General features: G+C 45.8%; 1 protein-coding gene across 4 annotated transcripts in view; it reads right to left on the bottom strand.

The window, feature by feature from the left end:
• Positions 1-17529, bottom strand: part of LOC107384368 (acyl-coenzyme A thioesterase 11) — a 21457-nt gene extending 3928 nt beyond the window's left edge. Inside the window, exons 1-12 of one of the 4 annotated variants that reach the window (XM_054744454.2) lie at positions 17353-17529; positions 15289-15491; positions 15141-15210; positions 15021-15081; positions 10636-10740; positions 10309-10444; positions 9995-10086; positions 6406-6467; positions 5881-6000; positions 5675-5813; positions 2171-2226; positions 642-708 (exon numbers count right to left, since the gene is read on the bottom strand). In XM_054744454.2, the coding sequence (XP_054600429.1) occupies positions 642-708; positions 2171-2226; positions 5675-5813; positions 5881-6000; positions 6406-6467; positions 9995-10086; positions 10309-10444; positions 10636-10740; positions 15021-15081; positions 15141-15210; positions 15289-15491; positions 17353-17408 (1167 nt within the window). In that variant the 5' untranslated portion in view covers positions 17409-17529. The other 3 variants (XM_015957608.3, XM_015957606.3, XM_054744423.2) reach the window with 3 other exon arrangements.
• Positions 17530-20000: the final 2471 nt, after the last annotated feature.

The raw sequence follows: 20000 nt of genomic DNA, 5'->3' as shown, positions 1-20000 counted from the left end.
CAGGAAGGGGGCAAAGAGTTTTTCACACCACTGTAGGTGTAAAAATAGATGCTGCACTGAAGTTTGACGCTCAAAAACCAGATCATGCTGCTTTCAGCTTCGACGCCCAGCCCAGCCGGGTCAAGCCACTGTTCTTTGAGAATGTGATTTACAGTTTTGTTCTCTCGAGATCAGCCTTAGACAACTCTCCTCATGCTGGGTAGAGCCAGTAGTAGTTGTGTCAAACACAGCGGCAAGGCTTGTCCATGGGTTTCTCTGAAATGGCTTCCTGTATGGGATAAGTACTGTTGGCCCATCACTACTCCAACATTTGAAGTAAAAGTACAGATTTTACACCAAAATGTTTCCATTCCAACGGTCTTCTCTAACTGATGACCAATGGGTTTCTCTTACATGCAGAGTTCACAGTGAAGAAAGCCACACCTTCATTTAGCTGTTGCGTTGGTAGAATTAAAGGTGGATGGGTCATCAGCATTATGATGCAGGTTTCAGCTGCTCCTGTGGGATTCTGGCCCTAAACTAAAGTACAGTGGGAGGTATCCGGGACCCCCTCCTGTGAGAAGGAACCAACTAAATGATCACGAGAGCACATGGCGAACTGAGACGACACAAGTTACACTTATTGAGGTGTTCTACACAACCTGGTTTCTGGGATCCCACGGAACCGACAGAGGGACCTCACTTTGTTTGCGGGAAATGATGTACTTCCTGCAACAGAAAAGCAGCAGGATCTGAAGCATTTCCGACTGAAACAACAAAGAAACACTTTTAATTGCAACTTCAAAGCTGCCTTTTTCACACAAGGCTGCATAGTGCTGATTATAAAATGCTCTTTCCGTTATTTTAACTCAAAGGACAAACATTAAATGGATGTTCCACCCCAAGTGAAATTCAGTCTGTTACCATATAACCTGGAGTCAGATAACAACCCAGTCATTCTCCTAATCTGGCAGGATTCTGTTAGCTTTAGCTTAGCATAAACAATGCAAGTGAGTGGTAACAACTAGCACCGCGATAAGCCGCTGCTCTAATAGCACTTACACATTAGCGTCGGCACGGCCCCAAAAGGTATCGAATGGCACCGGAGTTTGGTTTCACACACAGCTCAGACTTACGTTTTCGGTGTCGAGGCGACTCTTTTTCCTCAGACCTTCTCCCCAGCGGTCAGACTGGGACCGAGGCGACACTACGGACTGATTGGCCAATTGAAATTACGCCTACCGCCTCCGATCTGCGAGAAGAATGAGCCAGCGGGGGTTTCCCGCATGCGTGGTTCATTTTCATGCTGGAAGCTGTTGAGTAAACTTCTGTCAGTAGCACGGAGCTGCTGCTCGGTGTGAGAACGGGAGACGCGAACAGCTGTGTGTGTGTGTGTGTGTGTGTGTGTGTGTGTGTGTGTGTGTGTGTGTGTGTGTGTGTGTGTGTGTGTGTGTGTGTGTGGCACAAGATTACGAGGACACACACAGCAAATTAATAAAATAATGTGGTTCAGAGTCTCCAAAAGCAACACGGCTCATGTCCGCCTTTTGTTTACCTTATGGAGCGGACTTTCCCGCGCGTATTACGCGCCGCCCACAGGCTCGAGGATTTCCGCATTCTTGAGAAGTCCCTCAGATTTATATGTGAACACTACACCGCCCTTACCAGCCCAAACTCACGCCATCCAGCCCGACCAAACCCCGACCGTGCCGACGCTCATGTGTAAGCGCCATAAGGCACAATGACGTTGTCCGGTTTCAGTTTACTGTAAAACATACAACAAATGACCCTAATGAGTTTTGGGGCAGCTGCGTTGTCCTTGTTCCTCAGAGTGATGGCTGACAGCAGTGCTTTGTCATCATGTAGTCCCAAGACACACTTGTCTCTTATAATTCCTCCGAGTTTCTCATTTAAATTGGCAGTCGATGTGATTATTGAGCTCATCAAGAAAATTATTATTGAGTGATTTTCTTGACTAATTCACATGATATGCTAGCGGTTGCCATCCACTTACAGCGTTTATGCTAGGCTAAAGCAAATGGAATATTACCCAGTTAGGAGAATGATTGGGCTGGTTACAAAACGCCTCTTTCCCATTTATCAAAATCTGGGGAATATACAGACTAAATTTCCCTTAGGGGTGAAAAATCCCTTTAACTTTTAATCTTGCTTAGGAAGTAAAATATTTCACCTGTCCAGTCGGATTTTTTTTCTGGCGACCGCTTCCTGAAACCTCCTCTCACCTTCCTATGAATAAAGAACACATGGAGGAGGACATCATATCACCACTGAATTACAGCTTAAGTGCTAAATGACACATGCACAGGTGCAGGAGTGGACTGGCCTATCTGTCATTCTGGCACTGTCCCGGTGGGCTGCTTGGGCCAACACAACCAACCCCCCACCCCACCCCCCAGGACAAATAGATTTAGGGATAGCTTCTTTCCCAGAGCCATCACTGTAATGAACAACCACAAAACCAGTTGAGGGGTGTGATTGGGAGGAATGGCCCGCCTGATCTGAACTCGAGTGGTGTTTCGTTATTGAACTTCTGTGCAAGCCGCAGTTTGGCCATAACGAACACCATGTTCGAACATAAGGATGCCCATCAGTACACTTGGTACCAGGGCAGCCTAGGTCGCAGGTCGACGATAGACGTTGTAGTCGTATCATCTGACCTGCGGCCGTACGTTTTGGACATCCAAGTGAAGAGAGGAGCCGAGCTGTCAACTGATCACCACCTGGTGGTGAGTTGGATCAGATGTCAGGGGAAGATGTTGTGTAGACCTGGCAGACCCAAACGCATAGTGAGGGTCTGCTGGGAACGCCTGGCAGAAGAACCTGTCAAGACGGTCTTCAACTCCCACCTCTGGCAGAGCTTTGACCGCGTCCCGAGAGCAGTGGGGGACATCGACTCCGAGTGGGCCTTGTTCCACTCTGCGATTGTTGAGGCGGCTGTTGCTAGCTGTGGTCGCAAGGTGGCCAGTGCCAATCGTGGTGGCAACCCCCGTACCCGCTGGTGGACACCAGAGTTTCAGGGAGCCGTCAGGCTGAAGAAGGAGGCCTACAGGGCGTGGCTGGTCTGTGGGTTACCAGATAGCCAAGCGGGGAGGAGCAGTGGTAGCTGCCGAGGCAAAATCTCAGGCGTGGGAGGAGTTTGGTGAGGCCATGGAGAAAGTCTATCGATCGGCGCCAAATAAGTTCTGGCAAACTATCCGGCGCCTCAGGAGAGGGAGGCAGCAACTCACTCACACTGTTTACAGTGGGGATGGGGAGCTGCTGACGTCAACTGGGGCTATAGTCAGGCGGTGGAAGGAATACTTTGAGGAGCTCCTCAATCCCACCAATGCTCATTCTGAGGAGGAGCCAGAGGCAGGAGACCTGGGGATGGACTGTCCAATCTCGGGGGCAGAAGTTGCTGAGGTAGTCAAACAACTACACAGGGGCGGAGCCCCGGGGTAGATGAGATTCGTCCTGGGTATCTCAAGGCTATGGATGTTGTAGGGCTGTCATGGTTGACACATCTCTGCAACATTGTGTGGTCATCGGGGGCAGTTCCTTGGGAGTGGCAGACCGGGGTGGTGGTCCCCATCTTTAAGAACGGTGACCGGAGGGTGTGTTCCAACTATAGGGGGATCACACTCCTCAGCCTCCCTGGAAAGGTCTACTCCAAGGTACTGGAGAGGAGGGTCCGATCGATAGTTGAATCTCAGATTGAGGAGGAGCAATGTGGTTTTCGTCCTGGCCGTGGAACTGTGGACCAGCTCTATACCCTTGCAAGGGTGATGGAGGGGGCATGGGAGTTTGCCCAACCAATCCACATGTGTTTTGTGGATTTGGAGAAGGCTTATGACCGTGTCCCCAGGGGCACCCTGTGGGGGACGCTCCAGGAGTATGGGGTGGGTGGCCTTTTGTTAAGGGCCATTCAGTCCCTTTACCAGAGGAGTGTAAGTTTGGTCCGCATAGCCGGTAGTAAGTCGGACCTGTTCCCAGTGAGGGTTGGACTCTGCCAGGGCTGCCCTTTGTCACCGGTTCTGTTCATAACCTTTAGGGACAGAATTTCTAGGCGCAGCCGTGGTGTGGAGTGTGTCGAGTTTGGTGGCAGGAGAATCTCGTCTCTGCTTTTTGTGGACGATGTGGTCCTCCTAGCTTCATCCAGCTCTGACCTTCAGCTCTTGCTGGGTAGGTTCACGGCCGAGTGTGAAGCGGCTGGGATGAGGATCAGCACCTCCAAATCTGAGACCATGGTTCTCGACCGGGAAAGGGTGGCTTGCCAACTCTGGGTCGGGAAAGAGGTCCTTCCTCAAGTGGAGGAGTTTAAGTATCTCTGGGTCTTGTTCAGGAAGTGAGGGTAGGAGGGATCGGGAGAACAACAGACGGATTGGTTCAGCGTCTGCAGTGATGCGGACGCTGAGCCGATCTGTCGTGGGGAAGAGGGAGCTGAGCCAGAAAGCCAGGCTCTCGATTTACCGGTCGATCTACGTCCCAATCCTCACCTATGGTCATGAGCTTTGGGTAATGACCGAAAGAACGAGATCGCGGATACAAGCGGCCGAAATGAGTTTCCTCCGTAGGGTGGCCGGGCTCAGCCTTAGAGATAGGGTGAGGAGCTCGGACATTCGGGAGGGACTTGGAGTAGAACCGCTACTCCTCCGGATCGAAAGGAGTCAGTTGAGGTGGTTTGGGCATCTGGTCAGGATGCACCCTGGACGTCTCCCTGGGGAGGTGTTACGGGCATGTCCTGCCGGCAGGAGCCCCCCAGGTCGACCCAGGACACGTTGGAGAGGTTACATCTCCAATCTGGTCCGGGAACGCCTTGGGGTCCTGCCGGAGGAACTGGTGGAGGTGGCTGGGGAGAGGGCGGTCTGGAGCTCCCTAGTTGGAATGCTGCCCCCGCGACCCGGACCCGAATAAGCGGAGGAAGATGATATATATATGTATATATATTACACATACATTTATAGTTAAAGACTTACTCTGCATCTGTCTAGTTATGTCCTCAAATGCCAGCGTACGCTCTGTGACAGACATCTGTACGCTAGCGGAAGTCTAATGCTATTGGCTAACGCGGGGACGGGCTTAGCAAAAAATAATAAAAAATTGACATATTGCCTACATTATATCACTACAGGGTAAGTCACTTTTATGGTTTTCTAAAAAAAAAGTCACACGTGATTCCTGAAACTGCGAAAATTCTGAATTTGGATTGGAAGGACGTTCAAGTGAATACTAAATTCATGATAGAATTACAACTAGGGATGTAAGAAAATATCGATATGGCAATATATCGTGATATTTTTTCCAGTGATGTTACACTGATATTCAAAAGGCGTTGTATCTAATTTTTGGAAGAACTTACATGCAAACATCTGTGTATTTTCTTTTCTTTTGCTGCAATTCAAACGCCGACCGCTAGTTGGCATCAGTGAGCAATGAGTTTTGTTTCCACCATTGAAATGTAAATCCCTCTATTATGGTTCAGATACCTCATGTTAAACATGTTAAGCATCAGTTTGGACTGTTTATTGAATTTTCCTACAATAAATTCAGTCTAAAATGATTGCTAATTACGTCCGACTGAATGTATCGCAATAAATCGTGACACGTATCTTATCGCCAAAATTTGACCAATACACATCCCTAATCACAACGGTATTTATATGGTGGGTCGGGACTCTCTCTAAGACTCACTCACCAGGGGTTCTGGTCGTATCCGGGGTAGAGTACATGGCTTCCTACCGTCATCAAGAACCTCAAAGGTCATGAAGGCAGAGTTTATGTGTCGGTTTGGTCCCTCCTGCTGGTAGGCCTCTGCACGCACCCCCACCTCCATGCTGCAGAGAAACATCACATCAGTGTGCCTCTCCTTAACACACACTACAGTGATGGACACACTGAGACCTGTTTTTGAAGGCGTTGTTGACGATAGCTCTGAGAAGCAGCCTGTCCCCAACCTGAGAAGGTCCCCTGAAGGTAAACATGTCGATGGTCCGAAGAGTTGGATGAGCCTGACACAGACGACTGCACCGGGAGAAAAAAACGAGGTAAAGAAACGACTAAACAAGACACACTACCCTCTACTCCACCGCTGACAGGATTTTAAATTTGATCAACTAATTTACTATTAATTAATTTAATCAGTAGAAACCACAAGACTAAATTTAGTAAAACCAAAAGAAGATCAACGAATCCTCTAAGATAGGAGTTAGAACAGATGGTTCAGAATCACAACCGCTGACTCAGCAAACACACCACAAACTGAAGGGATCTGATGCCAACCTTCATTTAGGTCCAAACATAAGAAAAATAAAAACCTTCAGAGGTCTCATGGAGCTGAACAAGCCTAAATAATTGCACGTAAAAACCTGAGTATTAATGGTTTTACTGTTGGAGAGCGAACAGAATGATGAGAGAGAGGCTTTGTACCTGGCAGCGATAGTGGCTACGTTCACCATCCAGGCCATGATTTGTCCTCCAAATGTGTTGACCTGAGAAGACAAATGTAACAAAACACATGAGTGTGGCTGACGAAGAGTCAACACAAAACTGATTTAAATTATGTTACATGGCGACCCCTCTACTGCGACGTGTAGAAAACTTCTCAGGTGGGATCTGCTTCTCTTGCCAGTAACGCTGGAAACCATCAGGACCATCAAGATTACATTTCTCCCCACTAGCGAACCTTTTTATGTCTCGCGTTTGGTGTTCTCTAGTAAAGTCCAATCAGCTCTGTGGCGTTCAAGAACACAAGGTCTTTGAAGACATGTTTTGTTTTTTTAAGCCCTTCAGTCTCAGATGTGATGGCTTTGGGGCTACAGCCAGCACCAGTAACAGCCTGAAGTTGGATCGAAGACCGTCCATTGTCTGTACGGACAGCCAACAGGATCCTCCGGCTCGGTGCTGGCGAAAACGTTTTGATGATTTTCTTCCCTAACCCTCAGGGTCACTTAAGAAATGCCAAATAACTGTCTTACTGTGTCCCACCTATGTTGTTCAACGATACATCCGCTTTCAAAAGGGGAACATTTTTTTCGGGTTTTCCATCAGAACAGTGTGACTACCTGCAGATTTGGCCTTTTGAAGGCAGGTAGTCTTAAGCTGGGCGGACACTGTGCGACTTTTTCACTCGTAGCACTCAGCTTCAGCCCAAACGGTACGACTTCGTCGCAGGGCAGATCTCACGAGTCATGTGCTCACACTGCACGTCTGGTAGCAACACGTCGGACCTAAAAATATGCTAAAAATAGCCGTTTTTACTCAATACGTCAGACTTTTTTGTTTTGCCTGTTGTCCTTCGGGAGTGCTGCAGGAGGACACACAGGGATTTATGGGGGTTGGATGACGAAAACGAAATAAAGAAAGTAAATCTGTGTTTTGTGATCAGTTTAATTTGACATGAACACGACAAACACGCTTTCCTGACAATCTTTGTGAGTAAAAAAACGTGTAGAAATAAAAACGAACAACGTGTGTTATTAGGTAAATAGCAGGCGAGCGGTGTTGATGCAGGATTGCGCATGCGCCGTGAGCGGTTCTGGTACTTGTTGGGTCGCAGCTGCTCGCAGCGCCGCTTCAACAGTGCGATACCCTCACGAGGGACGAGCAAAATATCAAACACGCCAGAAGTCCGTGCGAGCTCACGATTGCTGATCGGTAGCTGGTCACGTGGTGTTAATCGCCTCTCGTAACCCCCTGTACACTACACGACGCTCAGCGCAAAACTCGCCCCGATCTCGTGGATTCTCGCACGAGTGGAAAATCGGCTCAAAAAAGTGAAAAAGTCGCACAGCGTACGCCCGACTTAAAATGTTTGATCAGCTGTAAACAGTGGCAGCTGGTGGTTTTGTTTTTGGGTGGGGTGCATGTTTTTCGCCTTATCTTTGTTCTTGTGAAGCGCCTTGTGATTTTTATCTTGAGAGGTGCTATATAAAAGTTTGCCTTTTCTTCTTTTTGCAAGTCGGTTTTTCAGATGCACTAACCATACATCACCACTAGGGGGCACCAAATTACCAATTCTAATGCTTCACATACACAGAACCTGATGGACTGGTACCAGGTCCACGAGCACCTACAGCGACAAAGTTGTTCCAAAAACAAGCTTAATATTCAGCGATATATGCAAACTGCACACACACACACACACTTAACAGGAGGTGGCTCGTTCAATCTCACCTATGCTGGTTTATGATCAAAATAATCTGTGTGACAGGAAAAAAATTCACTTGGTTCATGTAATCCTATGTCCCAATGTCACACTGAGCTGATTCCCGACTGTTTTATGGCTGTTTTTACCTGCTGGAGAGTGTTTGCAAGTCTCCAACGTCACATTCTATCATTTTCCGGTTCTGCATAGTAAAAAAAACTTCTCGAGGTGTACTCAGCTGCTCTAAAACAAACGAACGGTGAGCTAAAAAAAAAAAGGAACGGAGAACTTCCGGCTCCGAGTGAACATTGTGAACTGAGTTGAGACTCCACTCGGTTCTGGCCTCAAACCTCTGCGCCCAAAGGCGCTCCTCTTCTTTTTACTGCGGGGGATCCAGTGCGCATCAAAGCGTGGGTCTGTGGTAAAGATTGCTGGGCCCAAAAAGCACCGGAAATACGTCACAAGATGATTCGGTCATGGTAAAAGTGGGAGAGAACCTTTTTAAACTACATTTAAGAAGAAGAAGAAAGCATCATTTCTATAGCGCCTCTCAAGATAAAAATCATGAGGTGCTTCACAAAAACAAAAAATGTAAAAATACAAAAAAGAATTTAGAAAATGGTTAAAAATATATTAAAATGAGCAAAAATAGACAATTGTGATAAAAAATGTAAAGAAAGAGAGAGAGTGAACAGGAAAGAGGGGAATCAGTGGATCCTGAGGAAGGTGGAATAGGTGGGGAGAGCAGAATAAAGAGAGAGAGGTGAAGAAGGTCATACAAAAGCCAGCTTGAACAAGTGAGTCTTCAGCTGCTTTTTAAAGGAGACCACTGAGTCCACTGATCTCAGGCTCAGGGGGAGAGAGGTCCAGAGTCTGGGGGCCACAGCAGCAAATGATCTGTCACCTTTGACCTTTAGCCTGGTGCTGCACAACCAGTAGGCTTTGATCACTGGACCTCAGGGACCTGCTGGGGGTGTAGGGACTAAGAAGATCACCAATGTAAGATGGTGCTTGTCCATGTAAGGCCCTATAGACCAGAACCAGGATCTTGAAATGAACCCTGAAGTTGACTGGCAGCCAGTGAAGCTGGAGGAGAAGCGGGGTGATGTGGGTGTGTTTGGAGGACTTGGTCAGAAGCCGAGCACAGGCGTTCTGAACCACCTGTAGACGGTTCAGGGAGGTTCTGCTCAGACACGTGAAAAGAGAGTTACAGTAGTCTAAGCGTGAGGAGATGAAGGTGTGGAGGACTGTCTCAAGTTCAGAGCGGGACAGAATGGGACTCAGCTTAGCAACGTTCCTGAGATGGAAGAAGGAAGAGCCAACAAGAGAACTGACATGAGAATCCAGGGTGAGAGCTGGGTCAAAGGTCACGCCAAGATTCCTGACAGAAGGTTTGGCGTGAGAAGCAAGCTGACCAAGAGAGTCTCTGACTTTGGGAACCAGCTTGTCTGGGGCACAGATGAGGATCTCTGTCTTATCTTTATTCAGCTTCATTTAAATGCAGATTATACACAGCACGTGTAATCTGTAAGACGTATAGATCATTTAACCGCCTCTAGCTGTAAAACTGCTTGTTTCAGCTTAAATGTTGTTTTCAATTACTGGTAATTGCTGCTCAGAATTTATTTTTCTCTCCGATTTCTACTTGTTGCACGCTGAAGCTCTACTTAGAATGTTGCTAAGATCCGACCGTTCAGAAATAGATTTTTGGCTTTTGTTTAAGTGGTCCTAATCTGTTGATCGGGACTGTATTTCTGCAATAAATAAGTAAATAAATAAATAAATAGATAAATAAATAAGTAAATAAATAAATAAATAAATAATTGAACCAAGAGAAATTTTTCTTAGTTTGGAACTGAAATAAAAACAAACCTGATGGTTCGCATGTGGAGGAAGAACCAGTTCAACACTCTCCACCCGGGTCTTCTCTGCTGTCACCGCGTTGCACACCTCAGAGCTGTCAGCTGACACACACACACACACACACAGAAGTTTAATATGTTGCAAAACTAAAGAACAAACCTCCACTGACGACTAGCTATACATGTTGGACGTAGGACATGTCCTCCGAAGGCCGCTGCCCCTGAATTTGGACACTTCTTATGCATTCTGCAGCTTTTCTGATCCGTATCAACACTCGGCTCTGTCCTGGAAAGCCAAGGTGTGACTGCGTGCATCAGACATACCCTGCTGGATGAATCCATGTGAGAGTAAATCTCTGATTATGTCATCGTGCAGCATCCGGACCCTCCTCCTCTCAGCCGCAACGCTGTATTCAACCTGCTCCTTCTGAGTGAGCGCTACAGTGGGCCTCAGCAGCACCTGTGAAGTAAATCCAGCAAATGTAAAGTCTGACCCTCACCAGAGCGTGGGCGGTTTTAAAGTGAACAATAAACCCAAACTGCAGACACTGGCGGACGCTTCTGACTGGTTTGATTTTTACGTGCAGGTACATCCTGAGTGCATCACAGGACTTGGATGATGTTCCAACCAGCCAACAAGGCTCGTCTTACCTTCTGTCCAGTATTTGTTCGCTGTGTAACGAAGGTGGCGTAGGCGTGGCAAACCTTCCAGTGACGATCACAGAACAGGTCTTCACAGCTGACCTGTATGCCCACCTGGGTCAGCAGGAGAACAATCTGACTTGTACCTTCTTTATCCTACAGGTGACTCCTCCTCACACAGCCCATTTTACACTATTGAACATAGCTTTGTTTCTATTCTGGCAGCAGATCTCCTGTTTTATGTCCAACAGCTGGAAAAACATCCCTCATGTTAGGGCTGCACAATATATCGAAAAACTATCGTCATCGGGATAACAGGACGTGCGATAAGCCCATCGCAAAGCACGTCAAAAACGGCGATAAATGTTTGGTTCAAACATTTCCATCCGTGTCATACATCAACTTTTTGTAAACCAGCTCTGTTTTTTACGCGGAAGGATTATTTGACCAATCAAATGTAGTCCTTCTGATATGCGGCCAATCAGATGGGTCCGTTCACGTAATACGCCCGCCCCCCCGAACTGAGTTAGCGGCGCCGTTCCCTTGTTCGCCATGCTGGCTCAGAGCAACGAACGCACTTTGCGCTGAGGTTTCTACAATCAGCGCTGCTTTCAAATGTGAACGTGAGTCCGCTCGGTGTCGTTAAGCAGCTGATAATAACCGGGCTGACTCCGACACGTGCCGGTGAACCAACCCACCTACATTGGGGCAAAAAAGTATTTAGTCGGCCACCGATTGTGCAAGTCCTCCCACTTAAAATGATGACAGAGGTCAGTAATTTACATCATAGTTACACTTCAACTGTAAGAGACAGAATGTGAAAAAAAAATCCATGAATTCACATGACAGGATTTTTAAAGAATTTATTTGTAAATCAGGGTGGAAAATAAGTATTTGGTCACTTCAAACAAGGAAAATCTCTGGCTCTCACAGACCTGTAACGTCTTCTTTAAGAAGCTTTTCTGTCCTCCACTCGTTACCTGTATTAATGGCACCTGTTTGAACTCATTGTCTGTATAAAAGACACCTGTCCACAGCCTCTAACAGTCAGACTCCAAACTCCACTATGGCCAAGACCAAAGAGCTTTCGAAGGACACCAGGTAAAGAATTGTAGACCTGCACCAGACTGGGAAGAGTGAATCTACAATAGGCAAGCAGCTTGGTGTGAAAACATCAACTGTGGGAGCAATTATCAGAAAATGGAAGACATACAAGACCACTGATAATCTCCCTCGATCTGGGGCTCCACGCAAGATCTCATCCCGTGGGGTCAAAATGATCATGAGAACGGTGAGCAAGAATCCCAGAACCACACGGCGGGACCTGGTGAATGACCTGCAGAGAGCTGGGACCACAGTAACAAAGGTCACCATCAGTAACACACTACAACGGCAGGGAATCAAATCCTGCAGTGCCAGACGTGTTCCGCTGCTGAAGCCAGTGCATGTCCAGGCCCGTCTGAAGTTTGCCAGAGAGCACATGGATGATACAGCAGAGGATTGGGAGAATGTCATGTGGTCAGATGAAACCAAAGTAGAACTTTTTGGTATAAACTCAACTCGTCGTGTTTGGAGGAAGAAGAATACTGAGTTGCATCCCAAGAACACCATAACTACAGTGAAGCATGGGGGTGGGAACATCATGCTTTGGGGCTGTTTTTCTGCTAAGGGGACAGGACAACTGATCCGTGTTAAGGACAGAATGAATGGGGCCATGTATCATGAGATTCTGAGCCAAAACCTCCTTCCATCAGTGAGAGCTTTGAAGATGAAACGTGGCTGGGTCTTCCAACACGACAATGATCCCAAACACACCGCCCGGGCAACAAAGGAGTGGCTCCGTAAGAAGCATTTGAAAGTCCTGGAGTGGCCTAGCCAGTCTCCAGACCTCAACCCCATAGAAAATCTGTGGAGGGAGTTGAAAGTCTGTGTTGCTCGGCAACAGCCCCAAAACATCACTGCTCTCGAGAAGATCTGCATGGAGGAATGGGCCAAAATACCAGCTACTGTGTGTGCAAACCTGGTAAAGACGTATAGTAATCGTTTGACCTCTGTTATTGCCAACAAAGGTTATGTTACAAAGTATTGAGTTGAATTTTTGTTATTGACCAAATACTTATTTTCCACCCTGATTTACAAATAAATTCTTTAAAAATCCTGCCATGTGGATTCATGGATTTTTTTTCACATTCTGTCTCTCACAGTTGAAGCGTACCTATGATGAAAATTACTGACCTCTGTCATCATTTTAAGTGGGAGAACTTGCACAATCGGTGGCTGACTAAATACTTTTTTGCCCCACTGTACCTTCATGTCGCTAGTGTTCCACCGGGTGATGTTAGCCCCAGGCTCCGGTTAGCTTCCAGTTAAAAGGCTACAGCACTCTCCTCCCAGTCCCACCCTGCTAAAGAGGGCCTGGAAAAGTTCCCCCACACATCAAAGTGATTTTTCATTTATGAGCTTTTATAACCTTGTTAATCAGGATAGTTAATTTGCTGCTGCACATAAACTGTCAGTCAGAAGCTCTGCTAGCCGGTTATCTTAAGAGGAGCTAGCTCAATTTGTTAGCTTGTTATCAGAATCATAGTTGCAGTTTCATCATCTGAGCTGCTTTTTAAGATGGTAAAAAATGGTAAATGGCCTGTATTTGATATAGCGCCTTCTAGAGTCCTGGAACCCCCCAAGGCACTTTACAACACAATCAGTCATTCACCCATTCACACGCTGGTGGGGATGAGCTACGATGTAGCCACAGCTGCCCTGGGGCGCACTGACAGAGGCGAGGCTGCCGAGCACTGGCGCCACCGGTCCCTCCGACCACCACCAGCAGGCAACGTGGGTTAAGTGTCTTGCCCAAGGACACAACGACAGCGACAGACTGAGCGGGGCTCGAACCTGCAACCTTCCGATTGCGGGGCGAGCACTAAACTCCTGTGCCATCGTCGCCCCATCTAGGTAAACTTGTTCAATTTGGGGTTAAAAACAAACGTTTTCACATATTTTCTATGTAGTTTTTTTTTTTTTTTGCCAGTTCCTCTTCTGAAAGGTAGACAATTGTTTTTCTCTTTCCCTCAGAAAATCTTAATATTCTCCTAGTTTGGCCCAGCACAGTTCACTTCCCAGTTACAGCAACAACCTTATATCATAACCACATAAGTGGAGAAAATGTTCAGTAGCAATGAGAGAATTTGCTGTTGCATTTAAGTGATGCTAACTATAATTTAACATTTAAACTTATTTTCTGATTTTTTTTATTTATTCTAAAAACCCTGGTAAGGGATGTTTTTCTGTATTTGGAGCATCAGAAAAAGTTTTATGGTGGAGGTGATGTTTTAAAGTCACTGAGAAACAGCATGCATGCAGTTTGTTGTTTTGCTGCTAATACAGTAGCAGGTGCAGCTGCTAATACAGTAGCAGGTGCAGCTGCTAATACAGTAGCAGGTGCAGCTGCTAATACAGTAGCAGGTGCAGCTGCTAATACAGTAGCAGGTGCAGCTGCTACTACAGTAGCGGGTGCAGCTGCTAATACAGTAGCGGGTGCAGCTGCTACTACAGTAGCAGGTGCAGCTGCTAATACAGTAGCGGGTGCTGCTGCTACTACAGTAGCAGGTGCAGCTGCTAATACAGTAGCGGGTGCTGCTGCTAATACAGTAGCGGGTGCAGCTGCTAATACAGTAGCGGGTGCAGCTGCTAATGCAGTAGCGGGTGCAGCTGCTAATACAGTAGCGGGTGCAGCTGCTAATGCAGTAGCGGGTGCCGCTGCTAATACAGTAGCGGGTGCAGCTGCTAATACAGTAGCGGGTGCAGCTGCTAATACAGTAGCGGGTGCAGCTGCTAATACAGTAGCGGGTGCAGCTGCTAATACAGTAGCGGGTGCAGCTGCTAATACAGTAGCGGGTGCAGCTGCTAATACAGTAGCAGGTGCAGCTGCTAATACAGTAGCAGGTGCAGCTGCTAATACAGTAGCAGGTGCAGCTGCTAATACAGTAGCAGGTGCAGCTGCTAATACAGTAGCGGGTGCAGCTGCTAATACAGTAGCAGGTGCAGCTGCATATTTTTGCAATAAAAATGTTGTGTTGTAATGGAATTCATGCATTAGTTTTTGTTTGCTTTGAACCCAGAGCAGAGGTCACACGCCAGACGACATCAACACTGCATACTTTAGTATTTGTTCATTTATCACGAGTAATATCGATATCGCAATATTAAGCACTGTTATCGAATATCGCAGGTTTTCCTAATATCGTGCAGCCCTACTTCATGTGAAGCAATTATGTTATTTTTATCCAGATGTTTTCCTCGCTTACAGATATGTGGTCCATGACTTGCTAACTCTCAGCTCACGGCTGATATCTGTGGTCTCCAACAGAAGAGCATCAACAGAAACCACTCACCTCCATGCTGGTGTTAAAGGCTCGGTTGACCTTTGCCCTTATGTTCACCACTTGACCCACCCTGAAGAGAGAGGAGATGGAGTAAACTTTCCAGAACAAACATGGAGCTGCTTCTCTCACCTGATGGTGTGCTCAAAGTGAATGTCGTCCATGGAGGCGGTGACACAGAGACTCCCAGCATGCCTCTCAGCTGCTCAGAATAAATCATCTTTGGTCTTTCATCACAACACAACAATCTCTGAGAGACAAAAGAAAACCTCGCACACACCAGAGAGGCACGCTGTGGAGTCCATCCATTTGAGAAGCTGGCCCACGCTCAGCTCCTGCTGATGGTTGCAGTGGCAGGGCATCACTATCTGACTCATCTTCACCTCCGTAGGGTTAACACCTCCTTCATCCTCCTCCTCCTCTTCTTCCTCCTCCTTTAGGTCACTGGATGCTCTCATACTCATTCTTAAAGCTGGGATGTTTCTGATAACAGAAGGAGAGGATCAGTAAGCTCTTTACAAATCATTTGAACACATCACCGTCTGACGCTCCACCTGGCCTACAGGTGTTTGTTCTCTGGATCTGAGCGGAACCCACTAAAGACATTACATGAATTAACGTTTCTCCTTCGACTCTCCCTTTAACTGCACACGCATATCTAAACGTGTGCAGGTTTCTGAAAAAATAAATGAGTTTATTAGGGATGTAAGAAAATATCGATATGGCAATATATCGTGATAATTTTCCCAGCAATATTATATCGATATTCAAAAGCAGTGTATCGGAAATATCGATATGGCAATATATCGTGGTATTTTTTCCTGCGATTATTGCTTCGATATTCAAAAGCCATGTATCTAATTCCTGAAAGAATTTCCATGCAAACATTTGTGTATTTTCTTTTTGTTTTGCGCAATTCAATCGCCACCCGCTAGTTGGCAGCAGTGTGCAGCGGGTTTTGTTTCCACCACTGAAATGTAAATCCCTCCATCATGGTTCAGATACCTCATGTTAAACATGTTACATATCAGTTTGGACTGTTTATTGAACATTCTTACAATAAATCCAGTAAAAAAAAATTTGCTTGTAACGTCTGACTGAATGTGTCGCAATATATCGTGATATATCGTATCATCTCCCCTGTATCGTGATATGTATTGTATCGCCAGAATTTCAAAAATACACATCCCTAGATTTTATATGTTTTTACTGAATTAATAAATCATTTCCCCCAGCTGCAGGCGTGATGGCTTTATTTGAGGAGCTGTGAGCGTTTCCTGCTGATTAAACTGAGTTCTTGGAACAAGATCAGTAAGCCCTATCAGCTCAGAGTAACAGTGTCTCACCTGAGCAGCCTTGCTCAATGGCATTTGCACTCAATGAGGTGATAAGGAGAGTTGCTGCTGCACACACAAGCAGCTGTGCACGAACATCTGCCCGATGTTTACGCGTGAATAAAGCTGACGTTTGACTCTGCTGCCATTACGTCAGAGTCCAACGCAACAACTTCCTGAGCAATAAAGTTAAACTCTTTATTTTAGAGCGCCGCGTTCAGAAGCCTCACCTTTTCAGGTAAGCGGAAGCAGCAAACTCGGATAACTCGCCGTCATTTGACTCTTTAAGCAGAACGTGATTACCAGGCAGGAACGCACAAGTCAGCATTTTAGTCTCATGTCTACAAGTCTCTCAGCTCTCTCACCTCAGCATTAAATTTCTGTCTCACCTGAGGTTCGGGTTTGGACCGAAACCTGATCCAGAACCTGCTGCTGTTGTTTTAATGCAACAGAGTTAGAAACCTGGCAGCGGGCAGCCACGCCCTCTGCTGCACATCAAACACAAAAACGTTTTTATTGGACTTCAGAAGTCCGATACAACATTTCAAAATAAAAGTCTTTCAAAGTTCTCTCCTATTTTCAATCCATTCATTCGCAAACGTAATCAGTGTGAAAGCAGCTCGGTTAATGTTGCTTTAAAACCATAAAAGAATAAAAAGTATACAAAATATTTCTTTGTGGAAAAACGTAAATACGTTTTATGTTAATGTTTTTAAACCAAACGTATTTAGTAAACAAACATTTCTTATTTGTTTTATATTCATGCAGTATTTTTCAATAAATGTTTTAATGAAAATATTCACTTAATTTATAAACATTGCTGAGAACTAAACATGACCAAATATTAAAAGATATAAACAAAACAAAAAAATTCAAGGAAAACATTCAAATATTATTTTGAAGGCGAAAACAGTCAGCTTCCGGTGTCTCAATCATCATTTCCGTTCGCTTTGTATGACTGTGGAAAGTTTATTTGGGCTTCAGAGGATTTGAGTTAGATCATAGCTCACCTCACTACAACTCCGTGCTTCCTCGTGGAAAACAGGGCAGTTTTATTATATTTCATAGCCACCAGGCTCGGCCCACACGTTTATCCTATGTGCTCTGCTGCAATAAGATAACCTCAATGCTTTAGAGCCATAAGTCCCACAGTGTGATAAATGCAACAAGATTTATAAGTTCACTTCTTACGTTTTTCAGTTTTTAATCGATGAAACAAAAATAAAAAAGGTTTGCAAACAGGACCGAATGCTAAGTTCTTAATTTCTTAAAAAAGTAAAATGCCCAAAACAGCTGTTCTGTTGGTGGCAAGAGGACAGTCTACTCTGCACCATCGACATAAATATACTACAACTTCCAACTACAGGGGGATCACATTCCTGAGCCTTCCCGGTAAGGTCTATTCAGGGGTTCATTCATTTATTTATTTATAAAGCACTTTAAAACACCCCGCACAGGAACAAAGTGCTGTACAGAAAATACATTAAAACAATAGAATAAACAGAAAGCAGCAAAGAGAAATAAATAGAACACATGAGACAAAAAATTAAAACAGCCCAATAATAAGAATAAAAACTAGTTAAAAACAGCATTGAAACACCCAAAAACAGCTAAAATAAGTCAAAACTAAAAATAGCAACCAACATCTCACAGGGTGACAAAAGCAAGGGTAAAGAGGTGGGTTTTCAAGAGGGACTTAAAAACAGGTAAGGAACTGGCCTGTCTCATCTCTAAAGGAAGCTCGTTCCACAGTTTAGGAGCTGCTACAGCAAAGGCGCGATCTCCTCTAAGGTTACGCCTAGTCCTGGGTACATTCAGGAGCAGCTGATCAGCTGACCTGAGAGGGCGGGAGGGTGTGTAAGGCTGTAACAGGACAGAGAGATAAGAAGGTGATAAGAAGGTTCTGGAGAGGAGGGTCCGTTGGATTGTTGAACCTCAGATTCAGGAGGAGTAATGTGGTCTTCGTCCTGGCCGTGGAACACTGGACCAGCTCTATACCCTTATGGGGATCCTGGGGGGTGCGTGGGAATTTGCCCAACCAGTCTTCATGTGTTTTGTGGATTTGGAGAAGGCGTTTGACTGCGTCCCTCGGGGGGCCATGGTCTTGATTCTTAAAAGGGTAGAATGCCTTCTCCGGGTCAGGGATGAGGTCCTGCCCCAAGTGGAGGAGTTTTAAGTATCTCGGGGTCTTGTTCAGGAGTGAGGGAAAACTGGAGCGTGAGGTTGATAGTTGGATTGGTGCTGCATCTGCAGTGATGCAGGCATTGTACTGGTCTGTCATGGTGAAGAGAGAGCTGAGTCAGAAGGCGAAGCTCAAGATTTTCCGGTCGATCTACGTTCCTACCCTCATCTATGGTCATGAGCTTTGGGTAGTGACTGAAAGAACGAGATCGCAGATACAAGCGGCCGAAATGAGTTTTCTCCGAAGAGTGGCTGGGCTCTCCCTTAGAGATAGGGTGACAAGCTCGGTCATTTGGGAGGGGCTCGGAGTAGACCCGCTGCTCCTCCACATCGAGAGGAGCCAGTTGAGGTGGCTCGGGCATCTGGTCAGGATGCCTCCCTGGTGAGGTTTTCCGGGCACGTCCAACCGGGAGGAGACCTAAAGGTAGACCTGGCCAGGGAACGCCTTAGGATTCTCCCGGAGGAGCTGGCCCAAGTGGCTGGGGAGAGGGAAGCCTGGGCCTCTCGCCTTAGGCTACTGCCCCCGTGACCTGACTCCGAATAAGCGGATGAAAATGGATGGAAGGATGGAGATATACATATATATTTATATGTATATATAAATATATATATTTATATGTATATATAAATATATATATATATATATATATATATATATATATATATATATATATATATATATACATGTATATATATATACATATATATACATGTATACAGGTGCTGGCCAGTAAATTAGAATATCATCAAAAGGTTGAAAATATTTCAGTAATTCCATTCAAAACGTGAAACTTGTACATTATATTCATGCAATGCACACAGACCAATGTATTTCCGATGTTTATTACGTTTAATTTTGATATTTATAGGTGACAACCAATGAAAACATCAAATCTGGTATCTCAGAAAATTAGAATATTCTAAAGGCCAATGAAAAAATGTTTGTTTCTCTAATGTTGGCCAACTGAAAAGAATGAACATGAAAAGAATGTGCATGTATAGCACTCAATACTTAGTCGGGGCTCCTTTTGCCTCAATAACTGCAGTAATGCGGCGTGGCATGGACTCGATCAGTCTGTGGCACTGCTCAGGTGTTATGAGAGCCCAGGTTGCTCTGATAGTCGTCTTCAGCTCCTCTGCATTGTTGGGTCTAGCGTATTGCATCCTCCGCTTCACAATACCCCATAGATTTTCTATGGGGTTAAGGTCAGGCGAGTTTGCTGGCCAATCAAGGACAGGGATACCATGGTCCTTGAACCAGGTGCTGGTGGTTTTGGCACTGTGTGCAGGTGCCAAGTCCTGTTGAAAGGTGAAGTCTGCATCCCCATAAAGTTGGTCAGCAGCAGGAAGCATGAAGTGCTCTAAAACTTCCTGGTAGACGGCTGCATTGACCCTGGACCTCAGGAAACAGAGTGGGCCAACACCGGCAGATGACATGGCACCCCACACCATCACTGACGGTGGAAACTTTACACTG

Source organism: Nothobranchius furzeri, chromosome 11 (genome assembly GCF_043380555.1).
Source record: "Nothobranchius furzeri strain GRZ-AD chromosome 11, NfurGRZ-RIMD1, whole genome shotgun sequence".
Taxonomy (NCBI): Eukaryota; Metazoa; Chordata; class Actinopteri; order Cyprinodontiformes; family Nothobranchiidae; genus Nothobranchius; species Nothobranchius furzeri.
The sequence above is the reverse complement of the archived record's forward strand: the minus strand, read 5'-3'. Positions and strand labels throughout refer to the sequence as shown.